The following is a 25,204-nucleotide window of genomic DNA, read 5'->3' as shown; positions in this document are numbered from 1 at the left end:
CATGGCAGGGAGGTTGGATTAGATGATCTCTAAGGTCCCTTCCAACTTAAGCCATTCTATGAGTCTATGAATCTTTTATTCCAGTGTTATTTTTCTTCTCAGCTAATGTTTTGTTTGAGCTTACCAGCTTGGATGTGGAATTCTCTGATTCTTTACCACAGACTGCTATGTTTATATTTTCTGATTTAACAGCCTCATGTCTTCTGCAGAAATTTATTACTTCAATAACTTGGACATTCTAATTTGGTTTTTTTGGGTTTTTTTTTTCTTTTTACCCACAGTTCCAAAGACACCTCCAGCTAATGTAAGTGGCAGAAGTGGAAGGCGACATGAATTAGTAATAGCATGGGAGGTAAGGGACCTTTTTGATTAAAGGTTTTGTTACATGTTTACTTCTTTGAAGGCAAAATAAAACAAACATTAAAAAAAACCAACAACTTACAGTAAATTTGTGCAAAATATGAACACAAAATACTGTTATTTAAATGTGTTCTAAAATTTAAAAATAATGTTCATTTTCACGTGGATTTAGTAGAAGTCATCATGGCACCAGCTCCAAAGTGCTGCTAATTCTCAAGTCTTTTCTTCCTGAATGACTGATTGGGTTGATTTGATTTTTCTGGATATTGTGTAAATGCTTCACCAGATGAAAGAATAGCTGGGGAAGAGAAGCTTTTTAAGCTCTAATTGAGAAAAAAATATTGTCTGCTGCCACCTCCATAAGTATTGCAAAGAAAGCTCCCCCATTCCAAATCAAACTACTAGATTAAAAAGTATGTCGTGTTTTTGCCTCTTTTGCCTTTGGAGTTATGATTTATTTTTTTATTCTTGGGTGTGGAATGTACAGCTTCAGAAGGAAGGTTGGAAAATGCTCACGGCAAGTGAGGTGCCTAACAATGGGACATTTATTTGCAGTGTGGAGAGGAAAGTATTTGGTGTCGCCTGTACCCCTATTCTGATTCACATGTTCATTAGATGCAGATTAGATGGGCATTTCAAGAGAGAGTTTATACACCCCATTTTTTGTTATTTCCTATAGATCTAATATGCTGACAGCTATTAAATACAAACTAATTCCTAAACTAGTCCATTGACTCTATAAGAAATGTCAGCAGTAAATTAGCATTGAAAATTCTATTGCTTGAGCTGGACATGTAAGTTTTAGCATTTGCAGTGCTCAGACTCTCAACAGATAAATCCCTTTGCTGACCGCCTGCTTATAGCAGATGTGTCCCAGTTTAAGTGGCTAGTATCACAGATCCTCTGAGAAGACAAAAGCAAATGAGATTTTTTTTTTACCAAGATTCATTTTGAGAGTTAGAATAACTAGACTTATTATATTATATCCTAAGTCTCAAACTATACACTAGACTTAAGTCCCTAAGGCTTGACATCTCATTTGGATAACAGAAATTAGACTGACTGGCACTTAAAACCCAAGAAAGTCCCACTGTAGCAAGTGTCACTCACACCATATTTTAGGAGCCCTTAAAAATATGTTGCTCTATATTTTTAACAAGGTCACTGGAAGGAGTTATTTCACTAACAGACCACAGGTTAAAGCCTCAACAACTAAGTGAAAGATATATAAGAACTTTTTCTGAACCCAAGAGCTTATTCAGTCCTAGGACAGTAACCTAACCATGGTGATTAGGTAAAGAAAATCTCTTACAAAGTTCTTCTTCAGAAGCAATTGTACCTAGCTGTTCCCAAGCATGATAAATAAAATCCTACAAACCAACTGTAAGGGATAACCCTCACACAAGCAGCCAGATTATTGTCAGCCACTGAATGACTGCTTTCTAAATTAGTAAACCCACATATGATTATTATCTGAAATTTATTTTTCAGCCAGTGTCAGAAGAGTTTCAGAATGGAGAAGGATTTGGCTATATTGTAGCCTTCAGACCCAATGGAACACGTGGCTGGAAGGAAAAAATGGTGACATCTTCTGATGCCTCAAAGTTCATCTACAGAGATGAAAGTGTGCCTCCTCTGACACCTTTTGAGGTTAAAGTTGGTGTTTACAACAACAAAGGAGATGGCCCCTTCAGCCCTATCGTGGTCATCTGCTCTGCTGAAGGAGGTCAGTTCAACATGACGTTAACTTGTGCATTATGAACTACGTTAAGTTAATTTTATATAATATGTCCTACTATATCATGCTTTTTCAGTCTCAAATTTCAAAAGTTTTTGCAGAAATGATAAGTAACATTACACATGTTTTGCAGAGAAAGAGGTGAACTAACCTGACAAGGTTATCCAGAAAACAAGTTTAAGAATAGATTTCAGCCACATAATTCCTAACAAAAAAAATCTCTTTTAATGAGGTTACATCCCTAATACGAAAACTAGTCTTAATTTTAGGCTGGGCTGCTCTAACAATAAGCAAAGAAAGGCTAATATTTTCTAACATTTCTGAGGTTCATAATACTTTTTCTGATGGATTAAACAGACAACAGCTCAAAGACTAAATAAATCCACTTACATATGCTCACTTCCTGGTTAGTGGCCACTACAAATGCATGGAATGCAATTTTGTTCTTATTTTTATTTTTTTTCCTATTACTTTCTCTCTTTTTTACTGCATTACTATAAAAGTTCAGAATTTATGTTAATGTCCAAATATTGAATGTGGATTATAGGAATAGTTCAGAGGAACAAATGAAAAGTATTCCTTGAACGTTAATTTGACATAACTCTCAACAGCATTTTTTTGAAAAAAATACTAATTTGTACTAGTAAAATAAATTGCTCCATGTCACCAGGAGCCAGTGTATGGAAATTTTCATACACACAAAAAGCAAATAAATGTTATCCACAGGAATGTTTTGAACAGCTCCATTACTGGAAGTCATGTACTTCAGTTCTTCTTTACTAAACTATCTTTGAGTTATACCACCGTATCCTGTTGAGAGAATTAAAAAAGTACAGTCCTGGTACAGATGGGGGGAGTTTCATTCTATCTCTACAAAAATGTAGTATGAAGATAATGGTATTTCATGCGAAGCTGGAAAACAGTAAATGTTATTCCATATCAGTCCACAATAAATGTGTAACTTTGGAGCCATGATGTAGTAGAGTTTATTTACTACTGTTCTCTCACAGTAATTATTGAGGCTGAAAATGCTGCTTTTGCTAAAAACAGTTCCAGTAATTTGTTTGCGCTCCACTGTTTGGATCAGTAGTACCAAGTATTCACATTATTACAAAAACATTCTAAAATGTAAACATTGCCCAGTACAACTTGGAAATTTTACAGTTGACATCCCTGTTCCCTAATGGAAATGATACTGAGAGGCTGATGGTGATGTTCTTATTTTTTAAAAAATTTCATACTCTAACCAGAAAGTTCAATAAAAATAGTTTTGCAAGGGAAGGGAGACTTTTTAATTTTTAAATAGTAAAAGTCATTTTAACAAAAGCTGAATGATGAATTGTAATAAGTACTCCTTTCCTTGGTATTTGGACAAGATTGGAAAGTAATATATAAATAATTTTATCTAACATTTCTTTTAAGTAAGAACTTTACAATTGATCTTAATAGAATTATTGAAATTAACTTTCTTTCTATGCTCCTGGAGACTATGTCTAGAAACCAATTTTTCTTATTATAATTCAGTTATTTGGAATTACAGCTTATGGGACAGACTATCCAGGAGCTAAATATGGAGAGGAATGTAATGCAAGAATAGAGAATAGAATGAAGAAGCAGATAAAAATGTTGTACAATACCAGCTGGATAAGCTAGGAGGAAATAAAGCAAATATGTCCCTCTGGAAAAGATGGTTTAATGCAGTAGAGAAGTTTGAAGGAGGATTGTTTCCCAGACACGTTAGGAAAGGAAGAAGGAAAACAATCAAGGAGAGAAGAAGAAAAAGACAGGTCAGATGATTTAGTAAAGTAAAACAGATGATGCGAGCTAGGGCCCAGTTCTGAAAAGGGAATGAGGATGATACACAGAAGATGCTGGACAGAATTACCTTCAAGAAGACAGAACAGAGGGAGGGAATAGACATGTTCCAGCATCAAGGAAAGACAAGTCTGAACTCTTCATAAAGGAACCATTTAATAAGACAAAAACACCAGAGCACATGGAGAACACAGCAAGTCTGCCTGTCTGCCAGAAGAAAGGTTGCAATGTGCAAGCCTAAGGCGGAGAAGGAGCATGAACAGAGCGGGGAGAAATTTCTTCTGACAGTACTTTCTGCCAGGAAAACAGTGGTGTCAGATTCATGCTGGAACATACTGAAACGAAGCACTGAACTCCAGTGCAGACACAGATGATTTTGATCCATACAGAATAAAAATTATAAAGGTGATTGGATATTGAAAATAAAGCAGCAAACAAAAGCAGTGTTTGTTTTAACATTTATATACTCTTTGGAGATTTTTCTTGATGACTACATTCCACTTAAATACCCAGGGCCTAAGAATGTCAAAGCTATTAACGCAAGCTTTCACTACCAGAGAAGTCATATGCTATCTCTATGTGTGGTATTAATTCACTGGAAAAGGAAAATTGGAAAAATCAGACATTTATCAATGGAGAAGGAAGTATGAGATTGTAAAGGTATAATTGCAAAAAGGTGGAAAAGGATGTACTGATAAGAGTGATGGACAGGTAGGCTTGATTTAGTAAGAGCTACATAGGAAAGACAAAATAGTAGTAAAAATAGTTGGATGTCATAACATGCTGATGATGTGATAACTTAGCAGGAAATACAAAATTAGTGTTTGGATAAAACAGACTACCCTTGGGATCCATGTGTTTTCAGAAAAGGGCAATTAAAGAGATAGGAAGTCAAACTAGAGGTCAGTTGCTCATTGTCCTGATCAATGTGGATGCTCAGAAAGACCTTTCTAATTTTATATAAATATCATTGTTATTTATGAAGGAATTTAGCTGCTCAGAATGGTTTAGGTAATAAATACGACTAATGACCTTGTGTTCTGGCTGTGATAATTAGCAGATCCTTTATCTAGTACTGACTAACTCAGAAGAAATAACAATACTATAGTCTTGTTTTGATGAATAATTAAGACACTATAGAAAAGCTGATCATAGCAAATAACAGTGTCATTATAAAACAGCAAGAAATTTTCTACCAAACTGGAATTAACAGTTAAGACTGGAAATGAAACTGTTTAGCAATGTCTCTGAGCCAAAGGTGTAAAAATCTACCCTAAGTTTATACTGCAAGAAATAGTACATTTCCAAGGCACAACATTACACCTGAGGATCTAGAGATGTAGCCATTAAAGATAATTAGGAAATGAGTTGAAACTAAAAGAGGTTATTTCTTTTATCCAATTAAAAAAAAAAAAATAGTTTGAATAAGATGTTTGCAAAACATGGAATATTAGAGAAGATGAAGAGCCTTTAAAGGTAAAGAACAATTATGCTATGTCTGGTTTTTAGCAAATAAAACAAGCCAGCCACCTGCACACTAGAAGACTCCACCTACTTCCTGGGAACCATATCTGGTGAACCACCAGCATATTCATGGGCATATTTCGAGCAGCATCAACTGGCTGGAGTCAATAATTCATCACAGATCATGTTAACTATTCAATGGTGTGGACATCTGTATGTCCATGTTCTAGTCTTGAGTCTCCATCCCTGTTTAGTTTACAAGTATAGGCACAGCATATCTACACAGGAATAAATATGAATTAGAATGCATGTAGTATAGAAATAGCTGAGAATATAAAAGGGAGTACAAATTAGCTTCTGGGAAAAAGAGGGAACCCAAATGGTTTCAGGATGAGTTAGGTCTTGTAAAGGTTTTTTTTAACAATTGCCAAAATGTGTGAAACAGAATCACTTCTACTAATTTCAGAATCTATCTTCTCCTTCAGGCACCTGATGAAATTATCTTCACAAAATAGAAAGTTTTATAATTTTCATAAACAGTGTAGTGAATGTTACTAAACCTTCTAGGTATGAAATAAAGGGCCCTAAGGAGCACAAGGTAAAGCCTAAAGACTCAGTTTTACTGGTTACAACCTGCTGCACTTCTGTAACACATACAAGATGTGATGATACTGCACAGGTATTTTGTTCTTGCTTTGTATGGATTTGTACTAATTCACTGAGTCAGTGGAGAACCAAAGCACTCAGGTATCTGAAAGGGAAAGGGCCATATAACAGCCTTTGCAATTTTTTTTCTTCAGAATTTTGTGACATTTTGCATCAGGTAAGCTACTGGATGACGTGACATTAAAGAAGACACTGCAGAGTGAAGGATTGTTCTGGTTAGGCCCATCTCCCTTCACTTTTCACCTTGAGCCCTCACTTAAATAAACAAATAACTTACCTTTTCCTTTTCATTTTAGAGGAAATAATATACAGTTATACACTTTTAAATATAGCCTGCATGTCTTTAATTAAAAGCTTACATTCACGAAGTGCTGTAGTTCATTTTATAACTAAAGTAGAGCTACTTGTGGTTTAGGGGAACCTGAAAATTAATAAATCAGCATATTAGCTGCAAACTACAGTGGATTATTCCCTCTTTCTGCCAGCTGATCCATCTGGAGAGATCCTGTAAAAGTTCATCTAGAGTTGTCTCAAATGATTTTTGAAGAGCAAAATCACAGGCCTTCCTTTGCTTAATGCCAGTAGTCCCCATGGGAAATCAGATGTGCAATCAATATCATAGGCACATCCCCTTTTCACTTGGTGGAAATGAACCATTTACATGGCGATGCTCCTCTGAACTTTTAACCTGAATTTTATCAGTACATTTGTCCAACTTCTCCTTATTGCCAAGGTAAGCAAACTGTGTGTAGGTAACATGATAGTAAAGACTTCATGGAATAAGGCAGCTTCTTATTCCCATGTAGCGTTCCACTATGTTCTAATAACCCAGGTTATGGAATGTAAGGTTATTCACAGAATCACAGAACAGCAGAATGTTGGAAGTGGCCTCTCATGATCATCTAGTCCAATCCCACTGTCAGAACAGGTTCACCTGGAGCAGGTTGCACAGGGTGGCATCCAGGTGGATTTTGAATGTCTTCAGAGATGGAGACTCCACCATCTCCCTGGGCAGTCTGTGACAGTGCTCTGTCACCCTCAAGGTGGCATGGAGAAGGAGGGATGCAGAGGGATATAACAGCAAGCAAGTGTGCAGGAGAGCAGCATTACAGCAGTAGGCTCCAGAATTTCTACCTCCAGTTCACCACCTCCAGGGCAGAGATCAACACTGTGGGCTTGATTACTGCTTCACTGATAGCTCATTTCCTCACGCTTCTACTTTTTCTCTATTTTAAAGTCCTCTGCAAATACACTGATCAGAGAGAAGGTGAAAACAGAAAGGGCTTGAGGAAAAGTGAGAAGTTCAAGGGCCTGTCCAGGAAACAGTCATCTCATTTTTGGTGTTTTGGAAATCTGACATCTTTTCTCTTTCTAGCACAAGATTCTTGGGAAAGCTCTCTCCTCAGGCAGCCATGCCACTACAGATCTGGTGGAGTCCCCAAATCAGAGACACGCATCAAACAGACTCAGAGGTGGAGCTGAGCATAATGTCTCTTGCCTTTTTTTTTTAGGAGTGGAAACCATTTACTGGACATTCCCTGTGGTTTTTTACAGCAAGGGAGTAAATGATACCATTTTCTTGCCTACAGGTTGGCACAAGAGGGATAGCTCCTCATGATTTTCTTTCTGATGATAGATCTCTTTTGTGAATTTTTTTCCACAGAAAGGAATTGTCGCAGTCATGGGTCCAGGCAGGAGTTCCAAAATCTCAGTTATGTGGAACTGTCTGGAGTTATAATGCAATCAACAAGGCTGAAGTTCTTAGCTTCAAATGAGAGACCAGATTTTGAATTAGGAAAGTGTATAAAAATCCTTTCTGGAGTCAAAAGGAGAAGTGAATGGATATTAAGTGATTGGACTAGGAGTCCTGACTAAGAATACGTTCCAGCGGAGAATTAAAGTAACATAACATGAATAAGGTCTTGGAATTGTTTTTTTAAAGTTAGATCATGTGGAAATCTTTAAGAATTAATATTTCAGAAAAACAGATCAGTTTACAGTCATAAATAGGGAGAACAGAACGAGGACTAGAAACTAACTGTTACTTTTCTTACTTGCCAGTATCAAAAGTGAGGATTTCCTCTCTGAATATCAGATCAATGCCATTAGTGTAATTCCTTGTCCTGCTTTACCAAAGCCATCTCAAACACCTACAGATTGAACATGTTGCCTTAAAGTATGATTGCAGCACACGTAAAGACACTGTTTTGTGGACGCTGCACACAGCCTCTTGAGAACTTGTCATGCTGCATCTTTAGTTCAGTCAGAGAATATTAAAAAGAACATCAAAGACATTGGCTTTTGTGGTTGTTTTTTTAAGCACCTCAGGCAGACATCTAGATTTTAGCAGAATACCAAGGTAACCACAAAAGTACACGATTATAACATTGGCAACTATTATAGAAAAATCTAATGAGCCTGTCAAAATTATCACTAGTTTTGGCCACATAGGATGAAGCATGACTGTATTATATCATCAAAAATTATATAGTCCTCATCTTATCTGAATTAATAAAAAATGCCATTTAGTTTTCATAAACTTTCAGATAGTAATACTTTATTCCTAAATATATAATTCTTGTTCTTTTCCTGAACACTTACATTCTCAATGTTTAACATCAGTGGGACTGCAGTAACCAATTTCTGGATACACAAGAAATACATCTTCTTCACATAAAAAAATACAAACTATTTCTACTCCATTTGTTGAAAATCATTTTTAAAAATATCAGGAAATATTCTATGTTTCTATTTTGAGCAATACATAAACCACCCCTAGTGAATGCTATGAAGATGAAATGATTTCTACATTTATAGAAAGTGTAAAGGCTGCCAAGAAACATTTTGTGTACATCTCAAATTATTTATCCCACTGCAGTCTTTTCTGACAACAAGGTAATTGCTTCAATAATATGAAAACTAAAATACAACTTTTGCCACACAAGTCTTAGTAGTACACAAAATAGAAGGCAGGGTGTAACTATTGAACAGAAAATCATATTATGAGGAATATGTCTTCATAGCACAATTCTTTCAGTATTGAATTCAGAAGATCATTTAACTTGTTCCTGGAGAATTTTTTTATTCTTTGTTACCCAAAAGTTCCATACATATTTTATACTTGTTAATAATACTCATTGTTGGCAAACACCATTTTGCATCACATCACAAATTCTACTTTTCTTTGGAAGTCAATAAAAAAAGAAGATCAAAAAGAGTTGCAAATATTAAAAATTTGACATCAAAAAGGATGAAAAAAATCACACAAGTCATGTCAGAGAAAAAGTATAGGGCAGCGGTGCCACAACAAGGAATGCAAAATGATCAGAGAAAGGAGGGTAGCTAATGAGTCAAGATTGTTATTAGTATCTCACTAAAGCAGTTTTATTACTGAGAAAAATATATCCTTTTAACTCAGGCTGTTCTGTATGGAAACTCCTTTTCTGTAATGCTATTAAATGAACCCAAAAAAAGGCCAGTTTTTTAGAAAGCGTTTTGATATGCCTCCCCATGTCATAAAAGCCAAGACCTCTGCCTGCCCTTCAAGAGTAGATCAACACATTAGAAATGTAATGAAAAACATTAGGAAAAGGAAGAAATCACAGGCTCTGTGAATGCGAAGGAATGTGAATTCACCTTTCTGCTGAGCAAGTGAATTACACCAGATAATTCACTTGTAGTGGAGATATTCCACTACAGAGTGCTTCACTGTGTGTCTTCAAGCCTTGTTTCCACAGCTTGTCTTACGCAAATTTTCAGGAATATTTAAGCAATAAAGCAGAACAACCAAAATATCTCCTTAAGTCATGTCTCACTTTGAAATGTGCCAATTTTTGGGCACTCTTCATTCCCAGTGTGCTAACTGGTGGCACAAACTGGTGGTATGCTCAGTGACCTGTCGTGGCAGATCTCTCTGTACATTTACCCAACTTCTCAACCACCAAAAGAAACTGGACCTCTGTGAACTGTTCAATGACATTCAATGTTTAATAGTTGGTCTCGGTGATCTTAGAGGTTTTTTCCAACCTATATGATTCCATGATATGAAAGTGCAAGGTAAAACGTGCTTGTGACAATGCTGTTGGTCAGGCACAAAATGTAAAGCCTCCTGCAGCCCTGGGCTCCCAATGTGCACCCTGGCTGTAGCCCAGGAGCACTGAAGGACACCCCACTCAGCTGGAGGGCAGACAAGTTCCTCTGTCCCACATAATCAGGAGGTCAGGACTGCAGAGTGTCTTATGAATAGAATGGAAATAAAAACATAGGCGTAGGGTCAACCCAGCTAACCAGAGGGACAAATCCATGGTCTTAATGCCTTCTTTAGAAAAGTGTGCATCTCAGGCCTAAAATAGTGTGTATGCTCCACCGCAGAGAGAAGACGGCGCAGAGAGAACACTGGTGCCCGTGACTTCAAGGACATAATAACAGAGTCCTAAAAATTTATTTTATAGAGGATTTCAGTGCCGTTCTGGGTATTACTTCTTACTCAGTATTACCCTGGAGCAGGACTGACTGAGCACCCTAGTAAGATATCGCTCATCCAGAGCTGATAAGTGGCAGTAAAAAGCCAGGAAGAAAATGAATGCTCTGTTTAGTGCTCAAGGTAGGCTGATCAAGGGATATGAAAAGGATGTGTGGAGGCAGAGGATATTTACAAATATTAAAGTTTTTTTAAAAAATCATAGACTAGAGATTCTGTTACAGTTTTCTGCGTCCGTCATCAGTGATGAGACACTGATGTAGCATGACACAAATAAAGAAATACAACAACAATAAACTCTTCATCTTGCTCAGTTTTCCGTGTTCCACATAAATGTCATACCTTCCTGTGAGTATTAAGGCAGAATAAAGGAAGTAAATGACAGTTTCAGATGGAGTGTTTTTGATAAATACAAGCTGTTACAGTGGAGGTTTATTGTTTCAATTTTTCTTAATACAGAACCCACTGCTGCTCCCATCGATGTCAAAGCTACGAGTTTGTCTGTATCAGAGATTCTTGTTGCGTGGAAACATACTAAAGAAAGTCTAGGAAGACCACAGGGATTTGAGGTATGAACACAGAATATCATAATGAGAAGTCTTATTGCTTTTGCTAGCGTTGCATTTTGTAAACATGTGCAGTAGTGAAACTTCAATAGAAATTATGCTCAGTTTAGCATACATGTGACACGCTGTACAACAACGGTCACAGCTGTAGAACTGGAACATCTTTTATTTATTTATGCTTGAAAACTGTTCAACACCAGTTCTTATAACATGTCTTTGACAATTCAAAAAGAGCTGGAAGAACAGCAAGTGACCCAGTGCTTCTCTTTCACAGGCTGGGGAAGATTAGCTATTGACTGTTTCCAGCACTAAGTGACCAGTTCAAACTTGTTATTTACTGTGAGCAATCTCAACAGAGAAAGGAGTCTCTTCCAGCCTCCACTCTCATCCGCAGTGGCCGAGGGACATCTGCTGGGCAGATCACCCAAGGTCATCTGTCAGGAGGGGAAGCAACAGTCTCATGCTCCACAAACAAAGCTCCACCTAGAGACAGTCTTTCCTGACCCGGGAAAGAGAACTGACCCTGGCAATAGATCTTCTTGCCCTTTTGGAGCCAGTTTTAGTTTTGGATCCAGTTTAGAATCCAAATCTCCAGGAACAGATCAGATCTAGGACTAAACTTATCTGTTGGGGCCACCACAGCCTGTTTTGGACCTTGTGGTTCAGGCTGTGCTGTTCCTCATGAAATAAATCAGTTAGCCTTGAATTACTGATTTTGGGGTGTAGGTTATTTAAGCTCCTGTAGTCCTTTAGTGATTGCTGATTCTTTCCCGATCTCTACAGTAACAACGAAAAGAGGGTAAACATGTAGATCTAAGGTAGATACCAATTATAGGGATGTCTAAAGACATCTTATGACCTACTAGCAGAGAGTGCCTCTTTGGCAGCATGTCCAGACAAAACCTGGGGGCCAGTGACTATCGTTGATGGCCTTAGGAAGGAATCATATGTGTCTGGGCAACACCAGAGCCACCAAACTCTCCAGCAAAGCCTCAGGCTGGACAGTCCTGAGCAGAACAAGACATTCACCTCCACAGCTTAGACACAGTCAGTTAACATTATTTTACCTGATTGCTGTCATCTCTTGATACTTAGATATTCTTGTATTGCTACCCAGCGCAGTCGGATCAGGCTGTGACCGTCGCGTGCCCCCTCAGGTCTCTTATTTTTCCTGGTCTTTTCTCCATATGAGTCTCCACAATGAACTCTGCAAACCCTCTGTCTGTTCTACCTCATTGTGCTTTATACCCACTCCTTCCTTACGTTAAACATGTTTTTTACTCCTTTGCACATGGCTTGCTTCCTGCAGCATTTTACCTTTAGAACTGCTATATATAAAGAGAACAAAACGGTGTCTGATACAGATGATGCTCACCTTGCAAATGCTATCCTTCTCCAGGCTGAAGTGTTTCACTTGCTACTAATCTCTGTCTTCAATTTCCAGGCCAGTCACTTATCTTCTGAAATAACTTACTCACAGCACCCTGTCTTTTTCTCTTTAGAAAGGTGGCTGTTTTGTTACTCTTTCTCAAATATCTTGATGTCTTTTAAATTACACCTACTTTTTTCACTCATCTTCATTCCATCCATTGCACTGATTGTCAAAATTTTCCATATTAACTTTGGTTTACATATTTTTAAATAAAAAATAGATTTTCTTTCTAAAAGTGAAAATTATTTCCCCAGAAATGTATTTTTTCATAACTTGACTGTATTTTGAATTTACCTGCTTTTCACATAACACTTCCCTTAGCTCTACAGATGTGTCCTAGCAACAGATGGCTGCTACAGGTAGGAAAGTGAGCTCTCTTTGTATCAGAGGAGTTTTTCCTGACTTACAAAGTGTTTAGACTTTCAGAGTTCACTGTATTCTGACCCCAAAATTACTACTCATCCACTCTGTGTCTCTTATGGACTTCTTAGGAATTAATTTGGAATTTGTTATTGAGAAGGTAAGAGTTATTGACATTGAACCTGATTAATAATTTGGCTCCTCACTGTGTTGTACACCCATTTTAAGATTCTAGTGTAAATATTTCAAGCCAGGGATCTGCAGCTGACAGAACGAAAAAAAATAAAGATAAGAATACTTCTTTACTCCTTTCTACCTTCTAGCATGAGGGAATTAAAGGACCCTTCTGAGATACTACTTTTATCCGGAGAGAGGAGGGTGCTTTTTTTTCCTCCCCCCAACTTTTCCCTCTTTGTTCACTTAGCATTTTTCTTCTCACTTTCTGACAGACAAATATTTCTAGAAGTAGTGTGCTCTTTTCTGTCCTCATTCCCAGGGAGAATTATGATGAGAGCAGCTTTTACTCAATAAACAGAAGAGGAAATGCTGCTCTCCTACATAATTCAGCAGGACAGAACACAGTCTGTGGACAGCATTGCTAGATATTTCTGTTCCATTTTTGGGAAAGATGTCATCAAAAAGGAGATAATGACTTATGTGATGAGTATAGTGAGTCAGTTCTTTACAGTATTTACTTAGGAACACTAAGTCCACACTATCAGCCCACTTTTTCTAACATACTGACAGTTTCTCTTTAAAACATTCCCCCAGTACAAAAAGCAAGGACTCTGTAAAGCAAGACAGTGGGGCTATACCCTCTGTCCCTCGAAAACAAAAAGTAATGGGGAACGTTATGCTTTCCATATGGTTCACATTCTTTAGCTTCCAGGAACATTATTTTAATTTAAAAACTGATTCTCAAAGTTTTGTTATTTGTAGCACAGTGCGGAACATAGCCTGTACTACTCCCTTAATCCACAGATAGCAAATAGATAGTGCACAGAAATCCATCAACTTTGATAAAAAGATGAATGAGGTTTTATTTTTTTAACAATTATTTCCTAATGTGGAATTATTGTGGACCACAGGTAAAACATTGCCTTCAATTCAAATCAAATGCAAAATAATCTGACCAGTCACTCTGTTTTCACGTCTCAATTTGTGTTCTGCCTGCGGTCACTGCAGCAGTGACAACCACCTATATGGTCTTCATATTTCCTGGCCTTTTGGCAACAGCATTATATAAGTGAGGAGGAGAGGGCTAATTTTGTTTTGGGTTTTTTTGCATTTGAATGTTTGGGCTATAATCAACAAAAGTGACAGGATATTTACTATATATGGACAAATTCATAGTGACCCACTTTCACTCCAGCCTTGTTTGCCCTTTGTACTAAGGAGTAATGAAGGGCCAAGTAACTTGTCCAATTTCACATTGTCATCCCTCAAAGGCAGTGTTAACTGTTATGTCACACGAGTTTTATGCAAGGCTTGCTGTACTCATTTGCATCTTCCAAAGCACATATTATTCCTGACTTCAGTACAGGTTTGTCAGTTGTCTGTCCAACCTTACTAAATATATGCCAGCTACACTCTGCTAAAGTGGAAGTAGTTTAAGAACTTTGTAGAAAAACATAGTGTGTGGTTCATGCTTATTGTTTAGAATCTATAACATGAAGGTTATAAAATCTATTTCACCCCTAGGCAATATTTTCTTTGTCACTCACTACTGGTAGAAAAGGTAAAGAGAAACAATTACTGGCTGGAAGAAAAGGTATTTTTATTTTCTTTTTTCTCTTCCAGAAAAGCAAGGCTAATACTTAAGTATAGATCACAAGGTTTATGTATTTTTCATTGGAATTCACTCACAAGGTAAAAACTTGACTAACCTAATCAAAAGTTCAACTTGTAACAAAAAAATAGAAAAAATACAAAATCTCAAATGTCAATTTTAGAGAGGTTTACTTGACACAGTAACCTGTTTATATCATATTTCACCTTTTCAAAGAAAAATATTCAAGTTTTTGCTATTCCTGAGATGTACTCTATCTTTTTTACAGTGGTACAGAAAACTATATCTACAAAATACTGGAATTTCAATATTTTTAATTTTGAAGTATACCTAAAGGTAATTTAGAAAGGCCATATGGATGTTTCTATAAGAGACTGGTAAAGCAAGACAGAAAAAAAGAGGAACTAGTATTTCATCAGCATGAATACTATTTTACCAAACTTCACTTCTGGAATGAATTAATTTTCCCAAACACAAAACTAGCAATTGGCTAGTTTTACATATGAGTCAATTTTGCCAAAAATGTTACTCATGTGCTGATTCAAAGCTCTCTAAAATGCTGAATGCTGTAGGCAGGAGAGCTGTACTACTGCTTTCCAAGGTCCTTAAAGGCATGGATCACACCCAAGATTTCTCATGAGGGCCTCAAGAGGGCCACACCCTTTGCAAAATCTTCGTCATTTGTTACAAGACTACTATCTTTCTGTTACCTAAAATCAGTAACCTAGATCGTTATTGATTTTTCTTAAGAAAATATGTCTAGGCATTTGGTAATAGTCCTTGAGGTTGAGGTAAAATATCAGTTTTCATCCCATGTGGGAAAGTATCTGAGGAAAAAAGTGGAGGATGCAAGCTACTCACGAGAAGACCTCAGAACCCAGGACTATCGAACAGTGTTTTCTTTCTTTTCAGTCAGCAATTGTTTTGGTGAGGGGGAAGGAACTGAGGTTGACTGACCGTTTTGCAGGAACCTCTCATCTTGTTCCGAAGGACAGTGACACCGATTTCTTGAGAGGATACAAAAAGCACATCTCCTGTCCTAAGTAACTGGATCTACAACTGCACTAACGATTGCATTACTTCCATGTGTCAGTTCAAGGCACTGACAAGTTTTCTCGTAATGATAATTGAAATAGTTTTTATGAAATCTGAGTCATGGTATGTTTGGGTTTTTTTCAGGGCTTTCTCTCCTAGCACTTTCTGTTCTCTAAGATCTCTTTGAGCTAATTTTCAGCTATGTTGGTGCTGTTGATGTCGACAAGTGCTCAGTCAGAGACACAAGGAAAGTTTGTGTGTTTTGCCTGCTTCGATTCATCCTACCTAATTTAGGCTATTTGATATACCTAGTTGTAGCTATAATTATCTGTGGTCAAAAGAAAGAGTATCCAGACAATAACTCTGACTTTACTGAGTTTAGAGAAGAGGTCCTGCAATTAGATCAGATTAATTGATATGTATGCATGTCGTAGAAACCAATTTTGGAAAATAATAATATTACTTAAGATACCTTTTAACCTAAAACTTCAAGGAGGTGGTCTATAAGAATTAGAAGTAGAAAAATTTTAGATGGAAACAATTTTTTAATGTGATGATTTAACAATTGCTTAACCCACAATTAGGACAAAGCAAGTTTCATGTTCCTCCATTTCCTCTATTCAGTTGCTTAAATATCATTATTTCTTTCTCTCCAGCTCAAAGATGCTTTTCTGGGAATAAGATATCAAAGCTTATTATTCTTTGGCTAAATGAAAAAAAGAAAGCTCTGCAAAAATCTAAAACCTCGCAAACAATATGTTGCCTGATCTCGCTGAGAGGCGTCCCTGCCCATGACAGGGAGATTGCATTAAATGACCTCTAAGGTCCCTTCCAGCCTAGACCATTCTATGATTCTATGATTCTATGATCGAACAGACCAGATGCTTTCCCCCACACCCCCATTTTTCTTATATTTTTTTTAAATAGGCTACTCTTGTGATTTATGCTTCATGCTATATCAGTACTCAAAGTAATCATTAACGAACCTACTCTAAGTGTGTTAATTTTTTCCTGAGCAATATAAACTAAGGTTACAGAAAATAAAAAGATTTTAAAAAAACCCAACATGTAGAAGTGTAAATAAACAAAATCTTCTGTTCTGAGAAATGTGTCCAGCACTTTTAAACCTAAGTAGTATCTTCATTTTAGTTCAAATCACTATAGGTCCCCTTATCATCAACTTCAGTCAAGGACCATTGATTTGGGGTTTTTTAATAACCACTTTTTCCTTCAGTTCATTTGACCATCATCAAATGGATGTGTGCATTACAAAAGAAAGATGAAAACATATTTTGAGATCAAAGTCCAAACTCACCTGGCAAATCTTTAAGGGGAGTTTCAAAAGCAAGTTTCAAAACTTTAAGTGGAGTTTCAGGGACCAAACGCTTAAGGGCTTTGAAGTGCAGAAGGAACTAAAATAGTAGCACTGCCAAACTGCATTTCATGCATTTAGTGCCTAATACAATATACTCATTCTTCAAGAGCAGCCCTTTGCCAAGGGGGAAAGCCTTTGCCATATGATGCACCAGAAGTGGTAGGCAACATACCATGGTAATATTTGCAGACTTAGCACGTCCAAAATAAAATTAGAATCCAAATTGATAATGCCATCTAAGCAGTGGTGGAGAGCATTTCCAAATACGTAAAAAATATCAAGAGGCCTGATTTATGCTCCTAGCATAAATCAGTGGTGTGCCATGTGAGTAAACAATTAGATATACTGACCTACTTATAATTTTGCTTCTGGCTTTCTAGAACCAGGATTTCACTACTTCAGTTGCATTTCCACTCCTGCTACTGTCCACTTGTGTAACCTTGGGCAAGTCACTTTTCCTTTGTGACCTAATTAACTGGATGATAAGGTCTTTAGGACATGTACTGTCTTTCACTGCCTGCGGCTCTCATCACTGTAGTGACAATTCTGTAAAGATGCAAGTAAAATTAAAGGAATTTGACTACCCAAGAGATTATAAGTATTGGAAGTTCAGTCTCAGGGTGTGAATAAATGGTTGTTGATTCTTTTCTCTTTCCAAGAAAGATGTAACTGTGTGTTATTTCAGATGCCAGCAGGGTTGATCAAGCACTCAGTTGGCAAAATACCTCAGTGAATCAAATTTATTTCAACAAGTGGTGAGTAAAACTAGATTTGCTATCTGAGCTGTAGTCAGCTTAAGAATTAAAGCATCAGCATACTAACATGAGATAATGCAGGAACATCAAAAAATATTTACATGAATTTTACAATTGAAAGAGTAGACTTTAAGTTGGCACAAACTGATATGCCTTCGAAGCTAATAGAACCACTTTACTCAAGTGAAGATTTGACCTCAAATGCATATTTTTGCAGCCAGGTCTTTCCAGATTTTTTTTTTTTTTTAAATGGCAGTCCTAGTGCAATTAGAAAAGGTCAGCATTGTATTCATTGGTCTTATTTTTCTATGAACCCCTTGGTTTTTCAGGTTTTCCATTTTCTGGGATACACTCACAAGAGTGCTGTATTGTTCATGACCTTTTTCTCAGAGGAAAAGTTTTCCAGATACAAAATTAATAACTTATTATGAAATAACCAACTTCACAGAAAAGGTCAAAATGTGGAATAAATGCAACTAGGTTTCAGCATGAATAATAGTAGGCTGAATACAGGTCTTTGAATGGCACATTAGTGACATCTCCTGTTAGGGAAAACAGGGCCCCATGAGAATTACCTTGCTTGAGTAGGTCACCTAGATACATTAAAAAGAGACAGTTCTGCTTCTTTCCAGCCATTCCCTGGAACTACTTGGTCCCTGAGGAAAGAGAGTAATCAAGTTCCTAGCCCAGCTCATGATCTTTGAGATTATGACATACTCAGTGCAGATACCAGAAATACGGACCGAAAAACATTTAAGGTTTCTACATCTAAAAAGGAAGGACATAAAAATAGTATCAAAATTGCACTTACCAGAAGCTTGTTTATACCCAAGAACAAAAACTGAATCCACTTCCTTCTTTTTCTTCAGATCAATAGAAGATTTCCTAAGTCCTTGTTCTGTCATTTTCTATTCATTAACTGATAAGAAGTCTCATGGCTCTGAGTTGCACAGGGCCAGGAAGGGAATATTGCTCACAACATTTCTGAACTGATGAGGTCAGAACTTTCCAAGTGCAAGGAGACATTCTAGTGACCTATCAGGGGATGCTCTCTCCTTAAATTCTCTGAAATACTTTTTACTCCCTGCCAATGGTCACCCTCTGCTCTTCTGTCTGGTAGTTACTTCTTCTCATGCCAACACACAGCATTTCAGGTACTGCCATGATATTCTGAGTCTTTGCATTTTGAAGAAGTGAGCTTTTCTTGGCTCTGAGGTTAGGCTGCAAATTCCACATGTTTAAAAGGGCCCGATGATCCAACAAAGAGAAGAAATGGCAAAAGACCCTCCACAGGATAACAAGTATGAGCATCTCACTTCCCAGATGACTTCATTAATTCTTCATTTGTTCATTTGTTGGCAGGTTGGTTACTGGAAGGACATGGAGCAGGAAGAAGCAGCAGAAAAGGTCAAAACTGAGGGAAATGAGTCATCCATCCTCCTGACAGGATTAGAAGGAAACACCTTGTATCACCTAACAGTCAGGGCATACAACGCTGCGGGGTATGGACCACCTAGTACAGCTGTGCGTGCAGCAACCAAGAAGTCTCGTAAGTGATCTCAGTATTTTGATACTCAAAGTTGAAATCAAGGAGCAACCTCTGCTTTCTTGGGTTGTCCTTTAATAAGTGTGTATAATAATCAGGAATAATGTATAGTTTCGATTCATAGCTTTATTTTTATATTTAGACATGTAGTCATATGACTTTGAGTTCATAGTAAAGGTTGTTTTCTTAGAACAAGGCATTTTTGTAAATACCATGAAAGACTGAAATACTTCTCTTTTAATTTTAAAAGCTCTACCTACAAAATACATTTATGTACATATTATTTTTTCTTGTCAGCTCCCAGCCAAGCACCAGGCAATATTATGTGGATACAGGAAGGCTCTCATGTGTCTCTTGGGTGGGAGCCAGTCAGACCTCTAGCTAATGAATCTGATGTAATGGGATACAAGGTCAGTGCTCTCCCTTCCTTGCTCACCTTTCTGTTTTCCAAATGACTACTTACCTTCCTTGCTGTCTTTTTTCCTTTTCTTGTTTTACTGTGTAAGTGAAGTATACTATAAAGACTGTCCACAATCAGTTCTCACCATGAAAAGTAGTATATAAAATTGAAAAGAGCAAAATGTCCCAATATTTTCTGTTTTATGATTTTCAACTACTGATTATAGATTGAGCAAGCTCTATGTGAGGGGATCAGTTCATTTTATCTGACTCAGAAGCAGCTATTAATAAGACAAGGCTTCAACGAAATTCCTACTAGTACTTCAATTTAACTATGTTTGCAGTAGGATTTAGAGAAATGCCAGAGAATGAGGCATCCTAAAATGACATTAAAATTAATATTTTTATTGAGCAGAAACACAAATATTTCAGTTTGTTTTGTGATCATGTTGGTGATGCTCAATAATCAGTGATGGTAACATCTGGAATTTAAAGTTTTGAAGTTTTAAAGACTGAACTCCAGATTAACTCCTAAATTAAAAGTCATAAAAAGCAGCAGAATTCACTGCAATCTTTCAAATCAAAGCAGAGTGATTTTCATGATTTTACAGAAGTGTGTAGAGTTTTTGGAAGCATATATACATATTTTTCTACAGTCTTCAATCTGATATTTCCTCTAATACATCAGGAAATATCACCAAGAAATTGTAAAATGGTTCAAATAAACCAGGAACTGCTCTAATCTTTATCAGGATAGTTGGGATTCTGAAAGAGTTGAGTTGGCTACTTTGGTTTTTTACACCTATATGACCTTTTCAGTTTTATCTGGGAACAGAAACTTGTACGCAGAAGTACGAAAAAGACAGCTAGTACTTACTTGCTTTCCTCCCACATACCTGAACTTTGTACTGAGTTTCACAGAAGATACAGGGAAAGATCTGAGCTACTCTCAATTGACATAACCAGCTAAGGTAAACACAGTAAGGACATAATTTAGGACATTTTCTTTACATTTGAAAGGGATTCCCGAGCCAAAATTGTGAATATGTACATGAATTTAGGGATAAGAATTTGAATCAAATGGAAACCAAAATGCATTTTGAAGAAATTGTGGATTAAAAAAAAAAAAATTAACACCTAAAGCTGGAGAGAACATTATTATATTTTCATTCTGAATCATATATAGTGTCCTTTCACATTCATTTATTGCTAATATACTATAAATGTTTTGAAGACATTTAGGGGAGGGAAGAGTAAAAGGAAATGAATATTCAAGTGTAAGGTCAAGAAATCCTTAATGAAAGCATAAAACAGTATTTCAGTGTCTATGTTATCTACCCAACTTGTCTGCTATGTAGCTTGAATGACCACTTTGACCATAATCTACTTTATTGATTGTAGGTATTATTTAGGCAAGAAGGACAGAGCAACAGTCAAGTTATAGAAACACAGAAAACCTCTGCGGTGGTACTTCTTCCTGATGTTGGTGTCTACATCATTGAGGTCTGTGCAGTTAGTGAAGGAGGGGATGGGACTTCGAGTCCCCAGATCAGAGTTCCGTCTTTTTCAGGTAAGGTTACACTTATATTTGAAGAATGGCGATTATAGTAATGCTCATTAGCTCTATTGTTCTCTACCTGAAAAAAAAACCTTCTCACATTTCTCTAGCTACTAGATAAAATCATTGCTCAAAGTCTTCAGTTCTATGCTGAAACCAAGGTGTCTAGTGCCATTTCATAGAATCATAGAATGGCTGGGTTGGAGGGGACCTTAATAACCATCTAGTTCCAACCCCCCTGTCATGGGCAGGAACACCTCCCCCTAGGCCAGGTTGCTCAAAGCCCCATCCAACCTGGCCCTGAACACTTTCTTGAATGAGGCATCCACTACTTCCTTGGGCAACTTCCCTGGGCAACCTGCTCCAGTGCCATACCACCACCACAGCAAAGAACTTCTTTCTTACATCTAATTTAAATCTACTTTCTTACCATTTAAAGCCATTAACTATCATCATATCACTACACTCCCTTTTAAACAATCCTTCCCCTTCTTTCCTGTAGGCCCCCTTAAAGTACCAGAAGGCTGCTATAAGATGACCTTCTCTTCTCCAGGCTAAACAGCTCCAAGTCTCTCAGCCCATCTTAATCAAAGAAGTGCTCCATCCTCCTGATCATCTTCATGGCCCTCCTATGGACTTGCTCCAATAGGTCCATGTCCTTCCTCCGTTAGGGGCCCAACACCTGAACATAGCATTGCAGGTGGAGTCTCACTAGAGCAGAGTAGAGGGGGAAAATCACCTCCCTTGATCTGCTGGCCATGCTTCTCTTGATGCAGCCCAAGATGTGACTGGCTTTCTGAGCTGTGAGCACACATTACTGGCTCGTATTCAGTTTTTCATCAATCAACATCCCCAAGTCCTTCTCTGCAGGGGTGCTCCCAGCCCACTCATCTCCCAGTCTGCATTTGTGCTTGGGATTGCCCCGACCCAGGTGCAGGACCTTGCACTTGGCTTTGTTGAACTGTCTGAGGTTTGCATTGGCCCCATCTCAAGGTCCCTCCGGATGACATCCCTTCCCTGCAGCATGTCAACTACACTACACAGCTTGGTGTCATCAGCAAACTTGCTGAGGGTGCACTCAATCCCACTATCTGTGCAACATACAAAGATGCTAAACAGTGTCAACAAAGTTGTTAACAGATATATTAGAGATGCTCAAGAGTATCTGAGGCATCCATGTGGGGCTGAAAAAGTAAAGGATTTACAGGAAATCTCTGCCTTTCCAGGGTAACATCTGAGAACCTAACTGAGCTGTAGATGTCTACACGTGCACTAGGTGTCTCAAACAGTATTCCAGTCAGCTGAGGTGTAATCTGTACAGACCAGCAGTGTGGAGCCTGGACAACAATTTGGCCGATCTTCTGAATTTAAGTATTGAGAAATTGACACATAAGGACATCTGAGATGTCCTAAAGTGTCCCAAAGATTTGCACAGAGCTGGCAGATACAAAGCGGGTTTTAGAGGGTACACACAAGATTCTGGACCATCAGCCAAAGATGTACTATCTAACATAGCTAAAATGGCATGGATTTAGGTAGCTGAACCCAGTGTGTACATCTGCTTTAGAATACATAGTAGATGGAGTAGATATTACTTTAACAAATTATTAATATATCATCATGAAGTAAATTATGATGTCTAGCTTCTATTTCCTTAGTTACTGCGATACCTTGAGTTTAAAGTGTCAGTATTACACAGGTAAGAAAGGGATGGAAGGATCAGTGGCACGAACTGCCAGAAAACAACATTGTCTTTCATCTAAACACAGCAAGGCATCTTAATTCTAACTTTCTCCTAACACTTTAAAATTCTACTAAACTTTGCTTTTTAGTCCACGAGGAGTACTATCCAAAATGTTTGAGTCTGAAATTTCAATCTGGATCTATATTTTCAGCTCTAGCCTAGTCAGAATCTACAATTCTATCATCAGACTGCAAAAGACACCAAACTCCACTCCCTGGAATATTTGTTTTGTGTATGTTTTGAGCCATAACTCTGGGTCACAAAATCTTTCATTCCCTCCAACCCAATATTTTTGATTAGACTATGCACAACAGATCGGTTCCACTTAGCACAACTGTGGTCCAAAAACACCCAATCTGTTCCCTTCCTGTCCTGTGATCTATTTCCACTGTCAGCACATAGAACACTTCCCCTTAGCCCAGCTTTTTAAGTGACTGCTGTGATCTAAAAATATCACTGGGCTACTGGGCAAAAGACCACTTTTTCCTCTGGACAAATATTAAGATCAAGGGCTAGCTTTCATTCCTTGTTCCAGGAAGAACATTTGTGATTGTGACTCAGAGCATATTCTAGAGTCTAACTCTTTCTGAAGATTAAGGCACAAAACTACATACACTTTTGGAATTTCCTATTCATTTGCAGACTGAATATGAGGATTCAGCCTGTGAATTGCAGTAAGATGCTATCATAATATCCACTATTTATTTATGTCTGTGCAGGGAGCCTATTTTGTGATTGCATTTCTCACAAGGTAATCCATTGCCAAAACAGTTAGGCTTTTGCTGAGTGTAACAGAATACAAGCTTTGGGGAAAATCTAGTGCCTTAATCTACTAAGAACCACTTGCATAATTTGTTCCTTAATTATCTCCTTTTCATTTCAGGAGGGAAAGTAACAAGTGCTCAATCCACCTTACATGTGTTGTCCACGTCCTCATCCTCTGTAACATTGCTTTTGGCGCTGATGGTTCCTTCAACCTCCTGGTGAAGACTGCAGACTTTGTTGTTGTTGTTATTTGTTTGCTTTGGCTTGACAACACCAAGAGATGGAGTTTTATGCCCATGGAGAAACTGGAAACCCGAGCTAATGCTTAAAGCCCCATAGAAATGCCTGTGGTGCTCTTAGAGGAGTGTTACAGGCACAGTCAATAATTCATCAGGGTTTTTTTTCTCTTCTTTATTTGTAAAACTCCTCTGAGGAGGGGACACTTCTTGGCCCAAAAATATGCAGATTGTATGTAATAAAATTTTGTAAACAAAGGTAATTTCTGTCAAACGTACTTTACTTTTTCCATATGTTTGATTTTGGTGACACCAGTCATGTATCATTAGGTGTTTAAACAGTGGTGTCTAGTACAGTACATCTGTTTGGTTTGGAAAAAAATCCTCTTTTAAACATAGAACAAAGTTTGATACAGTTTTGTTAAATACTTTTCTTGCGTATCTTATGGCTGGCTGTTCCTAATGACAAGAGAGAAAACATAGTTTGGATACATAGCCCAATGCAAAAGTACAGAGAATTTGTTCTGAAAATGTATGAATATCTATTTAATTATCAAAAAGAATTAGTATAATACCAGACAGCACACTCAGAAAGTGTCAAACTGGAGCAGAAAAGCCATTTATTCTACTGCAAGGTAAACACAAAATGATTGAACACAAACTTAAAAGGAAAAAAGTTTTTCATAATTTAATGTCAAATTAATCCAATCCTGAATTTCAATAGCAAATAAAAAACTGATTCCTACTGCATATAATAATGAAAACTCCACTGGGCATTTAAACATGATATATATTAGGCTGCTAAGTGGACAAATAAAGCAATGTGAGTAGATAAATCTACCTTTTCCAACCACTTCTCAGTCGTAATTTCTTTTTATCCTCTAGGTCCACTTTTTAGTAACAGTCTGTGCTTTCTATATTTGGTAATAAAGTTAAAGATATACAAAAGCTTATTGTGGAGAGAACATTAAATTTTTTTTAGAATGTAATCATTCACATATATACAGACTCCAGTAATATATATTTTGGGAAAAGTTGTGTCTGAAAAAAAAAATACTGGGATAACGGCTACCGAGCATCATTCATTATTTAAGTGATTGTCTCTATTTCTATAGCTCACA

The 25,204-nt window shown here is 37.3% G+C and overlaps 1 protein-coding gene across 1 annotated transcript in view; it reads left to right on the top strand.

Annotated features, from left to right (window-relative positions):
* The window catches only part of LOC104276508 (contactin-5-like), a 26,849-nt gene extending 2,038 nt beyond the window's left edge, over positions 1 to 24,811 (top strand). Inside the window, exons 2-8 of the mRNA XM_009872863.1 lie at positions 282 to 352; positions 1,852 to 2,086; positions 10,983 to 11,092; positions 19,198 to 19,384; positions 19,679 to 19,791; positions 21,182 to 21,350; positions 23,966 to 24,811. Of these exons, the coding sequence (XP_009871165.1) occupies positions 282 to 352; positions 1,852 to 2,086; positions 10,983 to 11,092; positions 19,198 to 19,384; positions 19,679 to 19,791; positions 21,182 to 21,350; positions 23,966 to 24,069 (989 nt within the window). The 3' untranslated portion in view covers positions 24,070 to 24,811. The remainder of the gene's footprint in view (positions 1 to 281; positions 353 to 1,851; positions 2,087 to 10,982; positions 11,093 to 19,197; positions 19,385 to 19,678; positions 19,792 to 21,181; positions 21,351 to 23,965) is intronic.
* The last annotated feature ends 393 nt before the right edge of the window (positions 24,812 to 25,204 follow it).

Source organism: Apaloderma vittatum, unplaced genomic scaffold, assembly GCF_000703405.1.
Source record: "Apaloderma vittatum isolate BGI_N311 unplaced genomic scaffold, ASM70340v1 scaffold1050, whole genome shotgun sequence".
NCBI lineage: Eukaryota > Metazoa > Chordata > Aves > Trogoniformes > Trogonidae > Apaloderma > Apaloderma vittatum.
Note: the sequence above shows the minus strand (reverse complement) of the source record. Positions and strands in the feature narration are given on the sequence as shown.